The following is a 16,662-nucleotide window of genomic DNA, read 5'->3' as shown; positions in this document are numbered from 1 at the left end:
ACATTTTTCCTTTGACCTGCTAAAGTTCCATTTGTCGATGCTTGGACAAGGTTACACGAGGAAGCTTGGCTCTTGAAGCTTGTAATTGCCTACTTACATGTTTTAACGTAGGTCCTATTACTTTTCCATGTTGTGAATGTTAGTAAATGAATGTTGCTTAGAATACATAGGTGCGAATCATCTGCTAATCTTAGAATTTTCTTGCTATGATGCTCAGGGAAGTTGTGAACTATTTTTGAAATGCTCTGGACTGATTGAGATTGCCAAGTCATGTTTGCATCCAAAGGATAAGTATCTACAATCAACGGTTAACTTCTTTGATAAATGCTCCAAAAAGAAAGAAGTTGCCTTCAGTTAAAAGAGGATCGTTTGTTAGTTCTTCATATTGTCATAATAAATTTTTTACTCATTTCCATGTAAACCTTTCATGCCGAGAAAAGGTCAGACTAGTTAACGAACCTAAAAGAGCTTGGTCTATTTTTTTCCCTGTCCATCTGTTTATATTGTTGGCTGATTGGCTCCTTTTTATTGCAACGTCTTAAAAAATAGGTGAAATGGGTTATATGTTTTTAATGAATTTTGTGAAATTCTGTCATAGGGCATCTCTATTTCATGCCATCTTTGTTAACTTTGTTTTCTTCAACTAGATTCAATGATGGTTGGGTTCCTGTTGGGTCTGGGTGGTTGTCAGTACCATACTTTCGGAATTGCGAATCCAGGTAATGTGGACATAAAGCTCCAATTGTATGTCTTCGGGAAGTTGATCATTGCAAAATGGGTTTTTATCGCATAATATGTTAGAGGTTTTGACCTGTAAACTATAATACTTGGATATCGTCGATTGGTTGTTATCTCATATGATGAAGCGGTACACTATGTTTACCAATATGGGGCTTGGTCCTCTGTTTTCCTCAAGGCTTTTAGTAATGCCAATGGATCGGGCCGGCCCATTGAGCTGGCAGCCAAGCCTGAAAAGAACTAGCAAGATTGGGCCAGGTTGGCTGAATGTAACATCCTTTTATTGGGTTGGGTTGGGCTGACCCTGGAAGGCCTATTTTAATCCGTGAGACATTGGAAATTCAATTTTTTATGGCTGCAAGACTTTTCGCTGAGACGGCTAGATGTGGGTCAAGTGGTTGGAATTTGTAACTGGATGCGGAATAGAGCTTAGATGGAGCGGTTGATGCAAGGCAATGGAGCGCTTGATGCAAGGCAATGGAACTTAAAAATGCTCAAGATGAATATAGCTTGGTATCTGAAAATTGATTTGATTCATAACACAACTAGATAGCTTGTGAGGCCGGCTCCATTTCGGATCAGCTTCCCTTAATCCGATTTTGAGACTTTTCTCTTTTGGAACCAGACTTTCCTGGAAAAAAATAAATTTTGTATGTGAATTGTAAATATAATAGTGGAATGCTAGTTGTATTTTTTTCTTATATTATTATTCTTAAATAAAGTGATTAGAATTATTTTTTTTCGTTCCCTTTTTAAAGAGCTTGGATTTTGATCATTTTATTTAAAACAAAAAAAAACAGTTAGATTTGTTTGAAAAGTTTGACACTCATTGTATGAGATGTGGAAGAGTGCTTTCGGAAAAGAAAGTTGACAGATGGAATTGGAATGAAATATAAACAATTGTTTTATATAAAATATAGATAAACATTTATCAATTTTCGAACTTAGATCTTCTTGAGAAAACAAAGTGCAACCTCTTGGCCATGGTCCTTTTTTGTTTACGACGTTGAATAACATCACTGAAACGTGCTTAAAGAAAATAAATTCTACGAATAAACAAGGATTGAGAGTATAGAGAATGGTTGGCCGAGCCTGCGTTTTTGTTTATCATTGAATTGGAGGGAAATGACACATTCAAATCAATTGCAAGTGAACAACACACCGTATACGAGCAAAACAAGAATATTATTCGGCAACTTCAAATCATTCACGAAACCAAGGCCCAAACAGAAGGTACCTTTTCCTGACGTGCGAGCTCGCTAATGGTAGGAATATCTGGCTAAGGTTTGGATGGAGGTTCGGGGGCTCCATTTGACAACCATACCGATGTCCATGAGGAGCAATACAGCGTCAACATGTTCCCAAGTACCAGTTCAATTGCCGAGTCCGAGAGAGAGAGACCCAACTTGCCATCCTTGACCCAGGCTACCTCTTTCTTCTGTTCTTTGGAGGGAAATCGGCATGGCATCCTGGCTCTGTGAACAATAAGGCAGATAGGTACGTCGGGCATAGACTAAACAATTTTCTGAAACATTCTCCAATAACGTAGCAAACTAATATCTGCCGAAACATTTTGAACCCTGCAGCCAGAATCGATCCAACTTTGTCCTACAATCTTCTTGACCCCTGCGTTTTCCATGGCCTGTCTCAGCTCTGCAGCCTCATTCCATCGCCCTTCCCCAGCATATATATTCCTCAAGACTGTATACACCCCGGAATGCCAAGGTTGCAATGTTATCATTCGCCGACCGACCTGAGTCCCCAGCTGCACGTCACCATGAACCTTGCAAGCCCCTAGAAGAGCCCCCCAGACCGAAGCATCAGCCTCGACCGGCATCCTCCTAATGAATTCGACTGCCTCGTTTAAGAGGCCTGCCCTGCTTAAAAGGTCCACCACGCAACCGTAGTGCTCCATCAATGGAGCCACCCCGAATTCACTGTTCATTGCTTCAAACCACCTTAACCCCGCGTCGACCAGCCTCGCCCGAGCACAAGCTGTCAATATGGCAACAAAAGTGATGTGGTTAGGCCGCAGGCCTTCAGCTCTCATCCTGTCGAGCAAACCCAAAGCCACGGTCTCATTCCCGTTGCTGGCCAATGCCGATATCATAGCATTCCAAGTGCATACTTCCTTCTCATCCATCGCAGCGAAAACATTGGTGCAGTAACTCAAACGTCCGTGCTTGCCGTACATGTCAATCAGTGCCGTCCCCAAGAACGCCGTCATTCGGGTCTCGTGTCGGATGACGTACCCATGGATCTGGGTTCCTCCAGGCAGAGCTCCGGCTCCGTCCATATTAGCGCACGCAGAGAGGACGGAGACCAATGTGGCTTCATTGGGCCTCACTGTAACAGTCTCTGCCTGCCAATTCTTATGCATCAGTCTTCTGAGCAACTCAATCGCCCCTCGGAAATTTCCATTTCTAGCGAACCCGTTGATGAGGCTGGTCCAGGAGATAACATCTTTAACAATCATGCATTCAAATAAATGGGAAGCGGACTCCAGGTCGCCGTTCAGGCAGAGGGCGTCGAGCATCGCGTTGCAGGACGCCAAGTCTGGTTGAGGGATTTCGTCGAACGTGTTGCGGGCCTCCGAGAGGTGGCCGAGTTTGGCGTAGAACCTGACGATGGAGCAGTTGACGAAGTCGTCGAGAAGGAGGCCGCGGCGGATGGCTTGCGCGTGGATGGCGCGGCCGGTGAAGAAGGAGGCGGCGGCGGCGGCGGCGGCCTTGAGGAGGGAGGGGAAGGTGTGGTGGTTGGGTGGGGTCCCGTGCTCGAGCATGTGGGCGAAGAGGCGGAGGGCGGCGGCGGGCGGGTCCCCGCGGCGGAGGTAGGCTGTTATGAGGCAGTTGTAGACGAAGGTGGTGTTGGTGCTTCCTTGGCATCTTGGTTGGGAGTCTGAAGGTGGTGTGGAGAGAAAGAAGCCGGTGGTGATGAGAAGGGTGTGGATTTGGGGGAGTTTCTGCGGGTGGTTGCAGTACTTTTGGACTAGTGACTCGAGGCATCGCATACGGTGCCTGCTGCCTTCCAAACCACCAGCGTTGTTTCGCCGCTATCCTCTCGCCTTCAGCCGCGCGCCGGCTACGTGGTGTTTAATGGGGTGCAATTGACGATAATTTGCGATGTAATGGTTTAAGTCCCACCTTCATAACCTATTTTCTACCCGTAAGGGCGTGCATCAATCCTTGTGATTTAGCTTTGGGGGTAATCATATCTTTTTGTAATCCAAGGAAACATCAAAACTAAAGTTAATGCTGGAAGTGAATATCATATCCACGGTTTTCTAAGACTCCATTGGCTAACCGAGATGGATAGATTTAACCATCAGCAGCCACCCAAGATCAGCTAATCACAATTAAAATTATCCACTATTTGATTGATATTCTCGAGATTAGCAAAATAAACTATGGAAGCTAGCGGTTAATTTTTAACTTTATTTCATCATCATCGATAAAATAAAATGAACTAAGTTAGCCTCTTTTGTTTGGGACATTGACCGATTGAAGGTATTCCAATATTTTGGACACTTGTTTGGTTAGTTAAAATGCTATCAAACTCGTGATTAAAGTTCATTTTTTTATGCCAATCTTATAAGATGAATCTTAGATCCAGTTGTAAGCTTCTTTTTTTTAAACTAATTCTTTGTGCCTAGGCTGTAGCAAACTTGCCATAGCTGAAAAATGAGAAAGATCCTTTTTGGGAAGAGGCATTAGGTACTAAAATCTTGAAGGATAATACCACTCGATACTCGAATCCCTGACCTCGCTTAGAGAAGGGTGGGAGAAAAGGTGTCAACCAGTGAGCTGACTCTGAGGCTATGAAATGTACTACCGAGGTTGCATTGGGCATACTTTGCTTGACCTGCGATGCACTCGAGCTGTGGCCTGTAAGAAATTTGTGGAAGCGACTGTGATGCAAATTACTCAGTTTCCAGCAAACCTTACAGCTGCACGCATAGCCTACGATCTGTTGCATTACATGCTGGAGTGCTAAACCATATCCGATTCATTGACAAAACCAGAAGAGAAACACAGAGAATTGGAAATAGAAGGATCGAGCTAAGACCTCGTCCCGTCGTCGGCTCCATGCCTCTTTTACCCCAGGGTCAGCCTAGAACGCCAGATAATTATAGGAAAGAAGTGAACAATGACTATATATAGTTATGTGAGACCCAACCTCATTGGGCCGGCCAGTTGGCCTGGTCCAGCATCCAATCATGGCCCAAAGGACCGTTTCGGTCAAAAACAGGGTAGAGCCCTGGTCTTATCGTGGAGGAGGAGGAGGAGGAGGAAGAGTCGTCCTCCACCTTTGATCTCCTCTTCTCTCCTTTTTTTTTTTTCCAGCAATGCCTGGCATCGGCATTCATCGCCGAAGCTATTAGCCGCTTTCCTGCCTCAGTCCCTGGTCAAAGCCGAATCCCTAGCCGCCGGTGAGTGGGCCGGGATCTGAGTACACCGAGCCAAGAAATTCTCCTTCTTGATCCTATTTTTAGTTTGATTTTTGGACGGCCGACCGCCGCCATCGGCCGCTCTTCGCCTCATGTCTCCACCTCTGGCTGCCACCTCGTCGGACCACCATGACCAAAGCTGCTAGCCGCCTCATTCTTTCTTTGTTTTTGCCAAGAAAGAGAAAAAAAGAAAGAAGAGAAAAAAATAATGCGGAGAGAGAGAGAGAAAGAGCCATCTCTTTTTTTTTTTTTTAATATTCTCTCTCTTTCTTCTCTCTCATCTCCCTATTTCTCATTAAGAAGACCCATAGATCTATAAATCGAGTCCCATCGACTTGATCTACGAACTCGAGTAGATCCCTGAAAAGAGACCCTAAACTATCCTGGTGCTTAAGCCGCCTATTAGATCGATTATCCCGGCCTAATTAAATATTTCCGAAACCCCCATTGATGAACCTTATTGATTGATTTTGGCTTGCTTGAGTCCAATTTATTGAGCGAATCGTCTGGACTTGATCTACCATAAACTGTGTTTGTGAAAGGTAGATAACTTGTTTATACATAATTTGTTTTATGACTTGTTTTAATATACTATATTATGAAACACTTATTTTAGAATGTCTATTATTTTTCTTAAATGATGCATCGACATGAAAAAACTTATGCTTGATCCGGTAAGATGGTGAAAAGTTTACTTACTAAGCCGTGTCGCTCATATATACCTCTATTTTTATTTTTCTCTCTCCAGACAAATAGGGTTAATACGAACGAAGGATGGTGCAAGCTTGGAGTTCGCGCTAACAAGCTTAGCAATTTTGTAGAGAAAATTTAGTATTTTAAATTGACTATGAATTCGTAGTTAATAATTTTCTAAATATTAAGGATCACGGGTTTGGTATTTATGTTTAGATTTAGACGATTTGAACAACTATTAGTTGTATTTAATGAATAATGAAATTAGATTCCTATTTATTATATTATATTTAAGATAGATTTGAAAGCTAAATGTAATATTGGCTTCATATTATCATGTGTTGTACTCTTCGGTAGCACCGCCATATCATGCTCCGGATGTGGGGCGTAACAGGTTCCACCGGAAGGAGGAGTTCTCTGATCAAAGCATTTGCTTAAAAAAAGTAGACTCCCACGTCCGTTCCCGCTGGAGTGCTTCTGACCCTAGCTCAAACCATTTAGTCTAAATACAATGCATTGAAACCTATGCCAGTGATCAATTAAACTATCACAAGTGATCCAAAGTCACGACGAAGCATCACCTGTAACCCTCCCGGCCTCCTCTAATGGTAGAAAAAGGTAATATCTTGGAAGACCGACAAAAGATGATAGAAGAAATTGAGGAACAGTCTTTTCATTTGAAGAATGGATAGTCGTCTCGTTGAGTTTAAGAAGCAACAGTGTCGGTGGGGGGGGGAGACTGAAGAGAATGGGCACATGGGCATTTCCTTCACTTCAGTATGAACCAAACTGATTTCCAGGCTCCTCCTATCTACCCTCTTGAAAGCAAAATTCCACCACTTCTTGGTTGTAGGAGGGACGCCTATGATGTCGAGACGACGACAACGGCATGATAGATCGAGCTCCAAATTTTCCCACGGATGTGTAATATAATGATGATGGATGGAGATTGATCAGCAAGGCTTCCTGGATTTCAACTTTTGGTTCTCCATGTATGAATATGGTTTTGTCTCATTGTGTGGCTCTATTTAGTCTTTAAACACAGTCCTCGCAATCCGTACTCACGCCTAGGAGGTGAGATTGTTCCATACGATTGATGGAAGTCAATTAGCTGATTCTATGCCTACATTCATGGGCATGGCGTACTACTTCACTCTTAAGAATTTTGTGTTCCCCATGCACGTTTGCATGACTCTCGTGTTATTGGTTCACTTCGAAGTGTCTTCTTCTTCTTCTCCCTCTTTTTTTTTTTTTTTTCTGTCGCATGCATGTGTGAGGAGGATTATTTGCGGAAGACTCCTAGACTGGAGGTAAATAAATATTTTTCTCTTTCTGCCCCTTCTTAATAGTGCGGGGCCCAGCATGACCTTGGCTTCTATCAAAATGAAGCAAACCGGTGGTGGCTTCAATGTCGTGGAGTTGGGCCTCGCGTGGCCAACTCCCAGCGTTCTTTATCTCTATTAATTATAGTAATAAAATTTTTATAACCTTTTTTTTTGTAATTTTAATACTCTTTCTTACCAGGCTTTTCTGATTAGAAAAGAATAGTAATACATCTTTACTAAAATTATAATTCAATTAAAGGAGAGAGGAGAAATAAATAAATAAGGGCCTATTTGCCGTTGCTATTACTGCCACCTCGACCACATTGCTATACCATCTCATCTATACCAGACATATTTATGCTATAGAAATTTTAAAATTAGAAAATAATTTTTTTATTTTTTGTTACTGAAAATAAAAAAATAAAAATATATTTAATGACACTTAAAATTTTAATAAATTTATTTTCTTTGTGCAGTAAAAAGTTTATTTTCTAAGACAAGAAAATCTACGAAATTGATGGTTCGCTTCTATCATTACTTTCATCTCCAACAACAAGATTATAGCTTTCTTACTTCCTGAATATTTCTGTAATCGGAAAAATCAATAAATGTATGTATCCTGCCATTTTCATCGCCTGTGCAGGATGCTAGCGCATATATATATATATATATATATATATATATATATATATATATATATATATATATATATATATATATATATATATATATATATATATATATATATATAATAGATGCCAGCTCGTTTATCCTTCGAGGCCTCCACTATTAAAAGCATTGATGATAAAATCTTGGTGAAGGCAGAATTTGAGCTAAAGTCTCTGCTAAGACCGCTAAAAAACTGTGTTAACTTCATAAGCTGACGCCTTTAAAAGCCACCTTAAAATGCTGAAATGGCATGGAGTTGACCTTCATTTCTGTAATTAAAATAACTGCTCATCGGGATCCCGCAGGCCAAGTTACTCATGACTAACTGTCTATAGTTAATCTATCGGAATCCAGCATGTTAAGTTACTGATTATTTTTAAGTGTTCAAGTTTACAAGCATTCGAAACTTCCTATTACACCTACACTGGCTGAAAAGCAAGCAGTTCCTAATCGGATCGCATACAATTGCACAGATGTCTGAATCCATGGAATTCAATGTCATGCTAATGACCTCCGTATTCAAGGTAGCATTAAAGATAAAAAAAGTATCAAAAGATCTCTTCCTCCTTAAAAGGAGTTTAGCTTGTGAGAAACAGAATGATAGCAAAATGATGTGGTATATTAGGCTTTATAAGATAATCTCAAGTACATCGGAATGGTTAAATATACATGAATATATATGTATTACATGTACGTATCCAGCGTTTTTGAGTTTACATGGAGCTCGACAAAGAATTCAAGCGATCGTAGGAACAGCCTCATTGCTTTCAGAACGAATAAATGATCATGTTGCAGGTATTGTTTTTTTTAAGCATAATCGCATAACCCGTAGAAGCAGTGCCTCTTGCAGCTGTTGAAGCATTTCCCGCAATGCCTCTTGTCGAATGCCAAGTCCACGCACTTCCCGCCGCAGCAGGATTGTGTGAACTTGCAAACCTTGCCGCACTTGCCGCAGTTGAAGGCGTCGGAGTCCGTATCAACGCACTGGCTATCGCAGCAGGTTGATCCCGGGGTCGTGGCGCTCAAACAGACTTGCGGATCGATGTCACATTTCTTTCCCTTGGGATCTCTCGCCGCCAGGAAGCGGCTTCTCCTCGGTGCAGCTGCCTTGAGATCTTCCTTCGCCATGGTAGCCATTCCCATGATGTCTCCCATGGCTTCGATGGTACCGGCGGAGGCCAAGGCTATCGCCACGAGGAAGACGGAGACTTGCCTCATGGCGGATGGAAAGGTGAGGACTCGCGACGGTAAGGGCTGGGCTGAGTCTGGGTTGGGGAGGGGTATGGGACCTTATATCAGTAGTGACGGAGCCAAAGGTAAAGTTACGTGTTAAGGGAGTGTAGTAGCTTTGAAGTGTTCTAGTTGCAAGTTAGCAAATGGAAGCTTGATTAGGAAGGGAGAACTAAAGTTCAGCAGACGAATGAGAAGGTAGAGCACATGTGATTGATTTCTGAGGAGGAAAAAAAAAAGAAAGAAAAATGAACACAATTAGATCTTTTTGTAAGGGGAAGCCATGTATCTCGGATCTCGTTGTTGTTGAAATGTTTCATAAATCTGAACCAAGCAAATGCAGATAAGCTAGTTTTATTTTCTCGATATTTTTGTTCAGATTCATGACATGTTGTAATTATCTTCTTCTTTTTTATTTCACTTAATGTTGTGTCCTATACCGGTTACATTTATCATAGGGCCCATTTGGTTCGCAGAAAAAGAAAAAGGAAAGTGTGGTCAACAGAAAAGTAATAAGATGCCTCTTGTTTGATTGGAGTTTTCAAAGGAGAAAGATGGAAAATTGTATTTCTTTGGAAATATGATTCCCACATTTTATGGAAAAGTCTTTCTCATGAGAAACATTGGAAAGTTACTTCTCATGAGGCGGAAATCACTCTATCTTTATTTTTTTTTCCAAAAGGCTTTTTAGTATTAAAGATGCATTAAAGACCTATTTTTTATTGAGGGTATAATAGGAATTACACATAACTTTTCTAAGAAAGTGGATGGTCAACCAAACATAAGGACTCTGAAAATCTGTCACTTTTTCATGTTTAACCAAACATGCCAAAAGTACATTTCCAGATTTTTTTTTTCTAGGAATATTCTTTTCAGGAATCATATTCGTAGGAGGAAAAAAGCTTTCCGCGAACCAAATGAGCCCACATAAATTAGCCGAAGTTACCAAAATTTAGATTTGTTACGATGTTTTTGCTTCCATCCTAAAGAATTTTAAAGGCTTCCGATGAGCTTGGACTTAGTAAGTAGATCTTGATGGCATAGACTCTCATGTATTCTGATCTATCATTGAAGTTGATTTTAATTGTTTTGAGAGTTGTTGCAAGAGAAACTTTTGGGATCTTTAGAGTGCTAACACATGAACAACTTTGCTGGTATGGTGTCAATCAAATTTTAGAATAATTATTAATTCTCATTTTAATGTTTATGGCTATATATATATATATATATATTAATTCTCATTTGTCAGGGAACAGCATTATTCCCACTTCTCACATGTATCTCACGTGACCAATTGTCAGAAGTTTCGCGAGGCATCCCCGGCCAGAACTCCCGAAGACGGGCCGCCATAGCGCGAGTGTCTGACCGCCACCAAATCCATCTTACCTTCTCTTTTTTCGTGGATACGAGAAATCGAGCTTGCCGGTCTTCGACCAGTCCTGTTCGTCCGGCGACCGCCACGGCGGAGGCGGGGGAAGAACACGCGGGAGACGGTCTCAGCGGCAAGATGGCTGCTCCGGCCATGGAAAGCGCGGCGGCGGCCCTCCGATCGGTGCTATCCCGGGTGCAGCAGGCTGCGGAGAGGTCCGGCCGGCCGGCGGATCGGATCAGGGTGGTGGCTGTCAGCAAGACCAAGCCCGTCTCCCTCATCCGCCAGGTCTACGACGTCGGCCAGCGCTCTTTCGGCGAGAACTATGTCCAGGAGATCGTCGAGAAGGCGCCTCAGGTCCTCCTCTTCTTCTCCCTCCCCGTCTCTCTCTCCTCCCAACCTTTTGATTCTGTTCCATTTTGCTGTGAAAGTATTTGGCGGCATTGAAAAATAGTGAATTTTTGATAATTTCAGGTGCAAGATTAGTAATTTTATACTCATAGATGGGATAAATTTGGATTAGGGCTGGTTTATTTATGTATGAGGTAGAGCATTTGAAGAATTATATATGGACACTAAAATTTTCATGCTTTTATTAATTCTGGTTCCCTTGTTGAGTTCTTAGCGGAGAATGGACTGATTGATCGGGGCTTTAGTTGCATTTTGGTGTATATAAGTGTAATTTAGAAACATGTAGAGAAGGTGAAGTTGGCTCTTAAGGGCAAATGCTCCTATCCTTGATAGAAAAAGAACTCCTTTTTTCACTGGCTGACAATAGGTGACTTTGCTCATGGTGTCTCTGTAGTTGGGGGCATTAAACCTAATAAATATGCTGTTGTTAGGGGCTGACACCTGATTGATTTGGAAGAATTGGATTCTCATATTCCTTATGCTGTCTTAATTTTATGTAGTTGATTAACCTACTTAAGTTAACTATCTCCGTATTTAATAAATATTTACTTTGTAGTTTAGTTGCCATGTTCTTCGTGCTGGTTCCTGTGTTCCATTAGCCATTTTGTAGTGGTATTTATATGCCAATGCGATGAAAGGGAAACACAAATTGGAATGAAGCATGTAACATCATGCTTCCTCAAAAATAACATTTGATGCAGAATTGCTAATTGACTATCCTCCTTTTTCAGCTTCCTGCAGATATTGAATGGCATTTCATTGGACATCTGCAGAGCAACAAAGTCAAATCCCTTCTTGGTAATCTTCTACTATCGCTGAAAGTTGTGCTGGTTTGGTTACTGCAACTATACCTTCTGTGACTCAAGACGAAAATTTCATATTGCAACTTGAGTTAAGGAAAACTATTATTTAGATTTTTTTTCTGCAACATTTGACAGTTATTTCTGATTCTTCTTTACTTTTTCTCGTGCCATAACATCAGTTTGTTTCCATATGTGTAATTATTATTCCTTTAGTTCATCTGACTTGCTTATTATCCCTTTCGATGTAATTGTTCTGGATAATGGCGTAAAGGTTTTGTTTTTTTGTTTTAAATGTTATTTAAGTAGGGTTCTTAACTTTGTCTCCTCTTTTATTGTCATACAATGAACAAGATAACAATCTTATGTCGTCAAAAGAGGTGTGTTAAAACAAATTCATAGGATTCTAATGCTGGAGTTGTTTGCGCATATAATATTATGTTACCTTTTATCTTTTACTTAAGGTAAAGAATACCACTGAGTGGAATCCATGACAGAGTGCAAAAAATGCATTGCCTCCCAAAGGATTCTAGTAGACCAATGAACGTAATATCCAAAAAATAATTTTGCTTCAGATGCTAGTGACAAACTAGCAGCCAGTTATGATACAAGGGGAAATTAACGCAAGAGCTGGAGAGCTCCCTGGAAGTGATTGTTCAAAGCTCTGATCCAACCATGACACCTTATCCTAGAGTTCATACAGATCCTCCTTTGGATAGATCATCTCAGGTCAAGTAGCCTTGGTTAGGTTGTACTCCACTGTAACCTGGTTATCAGGGACCCTCAAGTTTCTTACTTGCCACAGAAAAAAGAATATATGCTTGTGTGCATGCATGCATGCATGGATCAGTTTTCCTTTGAGCTTTGCAAACTGTAAGAAATTTAAAGACCAAGTGTCCCTTTTCATTGTTCCTGAGTTAACAAAAGCTCTTCACTCCTAGGCAATAATCTACCGTTGCCAGAACATTTAGAAAAAAGTCGTTGGGCTGTCATAAAAGTAGCAAATGCTAAGGTTGCAAACATAGATGCAACCTATGATCTTTCAACATAAATGCATATAACAACAAACAATCCGCATAGATGAAGTTCTGTCCATATTGATTGGATAGGAAGAATAGCAGGTCATTATAGGATCACGTTGGTGGGGCAGATATGATCTGGATAGGCCAGTTTGGATTGTACATGAGGGATAGGGAGAGAGATGGAGTGGTTGTGGGCTGATCCTTTCTGATTCAACTGACAAACTCTGCTACACATGGAGGTGTAAGATGGGGTGCGCACGCGCGCGCGCGCGAGAGAGAGAGAGAGAGCATAAGAACAAGGTGAGTAGATCTTTCTGTTCGGAGAGTAGCACACATTGTTGAATCTTTTAGTGGGTATACATTTCCTATTATGCCCATGGAAGTAATCCTCGTATTATAAGACTGGGCATTCTACTAATTGTTTTCTCCCAGAAAACGTAACGTTGAGTCTGAAATGATCGAACTCCCTTATTTTAGTACAGTTTAAAATTTCCTTAATACCAGTTAAGAAAAGTTAACCTTTTTTATATGTTTAAAAATATTGTAATTCAGCTTCAAGTTTTGTCACATATGTAGACTGATATAGTATGGTTGACTCACCATTCTGGCTCTTTCGTCTGGAAGTTTGCACTTGTCCACTTTTTATTTTGTTGTCCATTGTTTTATTTTCTGATCAAAGTTTTATCATGTTCACTTTAGAGTTCCTTGCAAATTTATGCCTCTTCTTGTTATTCAATGTTTGAGTGGTCATTTTTAATTTGCAATCCAGGAGATGTTAATTTATATCATTTTTTCATTGATATTTTATATGATTAGTGACCTTGATTGATTGTTATTTGTAATGCAGCTAATGTGCCCAACCTTGAAATGGTTGAGAGTGTAGACGATGTGAAGGTAAATATTCAATACCATAACAAGTTTCTCAATGCAATCAAATCATGGGCTTCCAAAATGATTTTTAGCATTTTTTTTCATTTTTTCCTTTTTTTTTCTTTCTCTTGGTGGTGTGGAAGTTTGAGGGTGATGTTAGGGAAAATAAGTTTGACCTAGGCTCCCGTTACTAGGAGAAAATTTTCATAGACTGTGACTGATCCCTATCTATTATAAGTCCTCACGCCTCAGTGAGTTATAATGCCAGTTGGGTTTCAAGGCCAGTACATATAGTTTACAGGGTTCATGTAAGATGTTAATGATAATGTTATTGGGAGGTTTACTGGAATACAAGTTTTTTGGGGAAAAAACTTATATTGGATTGCTTTGCACCCTCAACTAATCAGCATAATATTAAACTGATATACAAGAGACTCTATACTTCATCTGTGGTTTTTTCAAAAAAAAAAAAAAGGGGGGGTCGAATGGTGGTGTCATGTAGCATGTGCAACTCTACATGTCCGGGGGTGGAGGACTTGAAGCCACTAAAAAAAGAAGCTTTTAAATTCAGTTTCTAATAGTGTCAGACACCACAATACAGTCTCATGTCCTCCCAAATCTTATCTGTTACATTGACTAGCTGTGTAACTTTAATAGCTTTGCCTTGGCATGTAGTTAAGTATAAGTACTGGAAAATGCAGTTCTGTACAATTTTACTGCATTAACAACAAATTTCACTTTTCCCAGTTTCTTGAAAACTGGCATAGTCTAGCGGTCATCTGCTCTTACAGTGCAATTGGCATCTCTACCAGTGATACATGGTGATCTCCAATGTCAATATCAGCTATCAGGCGAATACTCTATGTCAAGTTTCATCATCTTCACAAATATACAATGATTGTTAACATAAAATAGTGATTATTTTTTGAACGTACATACATGCTTAATGCATATTGATGTACAGGAAGACTAAACCTTTTGGGCCACTTGGTAATGAATATTCTTGTCAATATTTACTAATTATTCAAGAGAGAAATTTCATCATGGATGTTATGTATTTACCCAGTGTGCTGTTTAAGCTGTAAACAGAATCTGTCCAGGGCAAAGGAAACACTAGTCAGCATTGCAGCCAAAAGTCTACAAAGTTTCTATTAGTAAATAACACATCTGAATATTTGCTTTACAGATTGCTAATCATCTTGACCGTGCGGTAGCAAATTTGGCAAGGAAGCCCCTGAAGGTTCTGGTCCAAGTAAACACCAGTGGAGAAGAGTGTGAGTATTAAAAGAATCACCTTATGTATTTATTATTGCAAAATCATCTCATTTTTTTTTCATGACACCAGCAGATTTGAGTTTATTTATTGAATAATTTGATACTTGCTTTCAGTGTAATTTCCTTTGCCTAGTTTTTGAGATTTTCTCTTTCCTTTTAAACCTTTCACTTTCCACTGTCCAAACTGCTAATCTAGGATTCACACTGCTAATCTGGGTCCACAAATCCAAAATGCGAGTGCAGATGTAGTAAAATTTTGTGAAATTGAAGTCTTTAATATGTTAGTATGATTGCAAAGCTGTAAGCTCCAATAGATCTTTTATTAGTGTTATCTTAGTTATGTTTTCTAATTGAAAGAATTCATTTAGATGGCTCTCTGCTTTTCAAAATGACAATATAGGAATGCTGGCTTGTCACTAAAATATTTGTATACTTCTTTACAGCAAAATCTGGTGCAGAACCCTCAGGTTGTTTAGAATTAGCCAAGCATGTCAAACTTAACTGCCCAAATCTTGTTTTTTCTGGCTTCATGACTATAGGAATGTTAGATTACACCTCGACTCCAGAAAATTTCAAGGTAATGTTTATTATTCCAGCAGCCAGTTTCAAAAATTCTGTTTCACAGATTTATTAATGCTTGGTCCTGCATATTGGAAGAGCAGACATTGTCAAATTGCAGAGCTGAAGTGTGCCAGGAGCTTGGAATACCGGAGGAGCAGTGCGAGCTATCGATGGGCATGTCTGCAGACTTCGAGCAAGCAGTAAGTAACTACGAATTTTAACCAATGAGATAGACTTGGCTCAGCTGTTCTGTTAAACATGTCAATTATGCTTAAGATGTTGGGTCCTGGTGGGTCAAATAGGTGGAATCCACTCGCTCAAGGACACCAGTCGTTAACAGATAAAGGTTTTATCATGTCTGACATCAGACAGCTGAGCCCAAGCATGAATGATAGAATAGGAAGCATTATTAACATTTTCTGTTAAAATGGGTCATCGCAGATTGAAATGGGCAGTACCAATGTTAGAATTGGATCAACTATTTTTGGAGCTAGGGAATACCCAAAGAAGGATGAAGGTCATTAAACTCCGAATGTTTTGCCCACGATATATGTTTACATGCTTTAATAATGATGCATGGAGGATCTGAAGTATCAGCCTTGATTTTGAACTGTTGTGCTGTATGTGAGCATCTTCAGCAGACAGGTGGAAAATTTGTCTCCATAATCATGTTGGTCAAATTCTGGAGTATACCATTGGTTGTAATGCCGTAAATTTAACAAGCAACATAGTTTGTTCAAAATAATGATGAACATTGCCTTATGGATGGTTGGTTTGATTCAGATGTTTCCCGGAAGATCTAGAGTTCTAAATGGATTTTTTGCTTAGCCATTATGAATTTTCCAGTAATTACTCTAACCAAGCTGAGAGAATGACATATTGCAAATGACCTAATTGACAACCATATTATTTCCACTGACCATTATGTAGAGGTGCTTAACAGTAGGGTTCAGATGTGATCCAGCTAAGATCTTGTTGCCATCAACATAGTTATGGTTTGGCATTTTGTTGAAATGTCATGTTTAACCACCCTATTCATTAGGGGCTTTCTTGCGGAAAAGATGTGAAGATAAAAGAGAAAGAATATATATATACATAACTTGAATCCAGTTAAAACTCTATACTGATAGTCGATATTAAGGTATCGGATTGAATTTTGAGTAGAAATCAGTGTTTAACAAATTATTTTACAATATTTTAGATTGTTTTTTACTTATTTAATATGCCCAAAATACTACTAAAAAGATAATGA

At 39.9% G+C, this 16,662-nt stretch overlaps 4 protein-coding genes across 13 annotated transcripts in view; 2 read left to right on the top strand and 2 right to left on the bottom strand.

Annotated features, from left to right (window-relative positions):
- The window catches only part of LOC103700360 (uncharacterized), a 50,971-nt gene extending 50,484 nt beyond the window's left edge, over window positions 1–487 (top strand). For 7 of the 9 annotated variants that reach the window (XR_015972311.2, XM_008782335.6, XM_088709197.2 and 4 more), the window contains 2 exons: window positions 51–107; window positions 218–487. Coding sequence is in view for 8 of the 9 variants with exons in the window: in XM_008782335.6 (XP_008780557.3) it covers window positions 51–107; window positions 218–358 (198 nt within the window). In the remaining variant the exon portion in view is untranslated. Of the gene's footprint in view, window positions 1–50; window positions 108–194 lie in introns of all 9 variants that reach the window. The other 2 variants (XM_088709195.2, XM_088709196.2) reach the window with 2 other exon arrangements.
- A 1,366-nt stretch (window positions 488–1,853) lies between these two features.
- On the bottom strand, window positions 1,854–3,970 carry LOC103701858 (putative pentatricopeptide repeat-containing protein At1g10330). The gene has a single exon (XM_008784068.5). It carries the CDS (start codon window positions 3,746–3,748, stop codon window positions 2,252–2,254), a length of 1,497 nt encoding a protein of 498 aa, XP_008782290.3. The 5' UTR covers window positions 3,749–3,970; the 3' UTR covers window positions 1,854–2,251.
- A 4,356-nt stretch (window positions 3,971–8,326) lies between these two features.
- LOC103701865 (uncharacterized) lies at window positions 8,327–9,123 on the bottom strand. The gene has a single exon (XM_088709352.2). The coding sequence runs from the start codon at window positions 9,088–9,090 to the stop codon at window positions 8,680–8,682; it is 411 nt and encodes a 136-aa protein (XP_088565478.2). The 5' UTR covers window positions 9,091–9,123; the 3' UTR covers window positions 8,327–8,679.
- Window positions 9,124–10,352: 1,229 nt separating this feature from the next.
- Window positions 10,353–16,192, top strand: LOC103700717 (uncharacterized). 2 transcript variants are annotated; one of them, XM_008782626.6, is made up of 7 exons: window positions 10,353–10,828; window positions 11,614–11,680; window positions 13,552–13,598; window positions 14,761–14,848; window positions 15,293–15,426; window positions 15,512–15,610; window positions 15,852–16,192. In XM_008782626.6, the coding sequence occupies exons 1-7, from the start codon at window positions 10,610–10,612 to the stop codon at window positions 15,933–15,935; spliced, it is 738 nt and encodes a 245-aa protein (XP_008780848.3). In that variant the 5' UTR covers window positions 10,353–10,609; the 3' UTR covers window positions 15,936–16,192. The 2 variants fall into 2 exon arrangements, with proteins under 2 accessions (XP_008780848.3, XP_088565319.2); XM_088709193.2 differs by lacking the exon at window positions 15,293–15,426 and having other exon boundaries at window positions 10,395–10,828; window positions 15,475–15,610.
- The last annotated feature ends 470 nt before the right edge of the window (window positions 16,193–16,662 follow it).

Source organism: Phoenix dactylifera, chromosome 12, assembly GCF_051530095.1.
Source record: "Phoenix dactylifera cultivar Ajwa chromosome 12, Ajwa_hap1_PhDact_Kaust_v1.1, whole genome shotgun sequence".
NCBI classification, from domain to species: Eukaryota; Viridiplantae; Streptophyta; class Magnoliopsida; order Arecales; family Arecaceae; genus Phoenix; species Phoenix dactylifera.
Note: the sequence above shows the minus strand (reverse complement) of the source record. Positions and strands in the feature narration are given on the sequence as shown.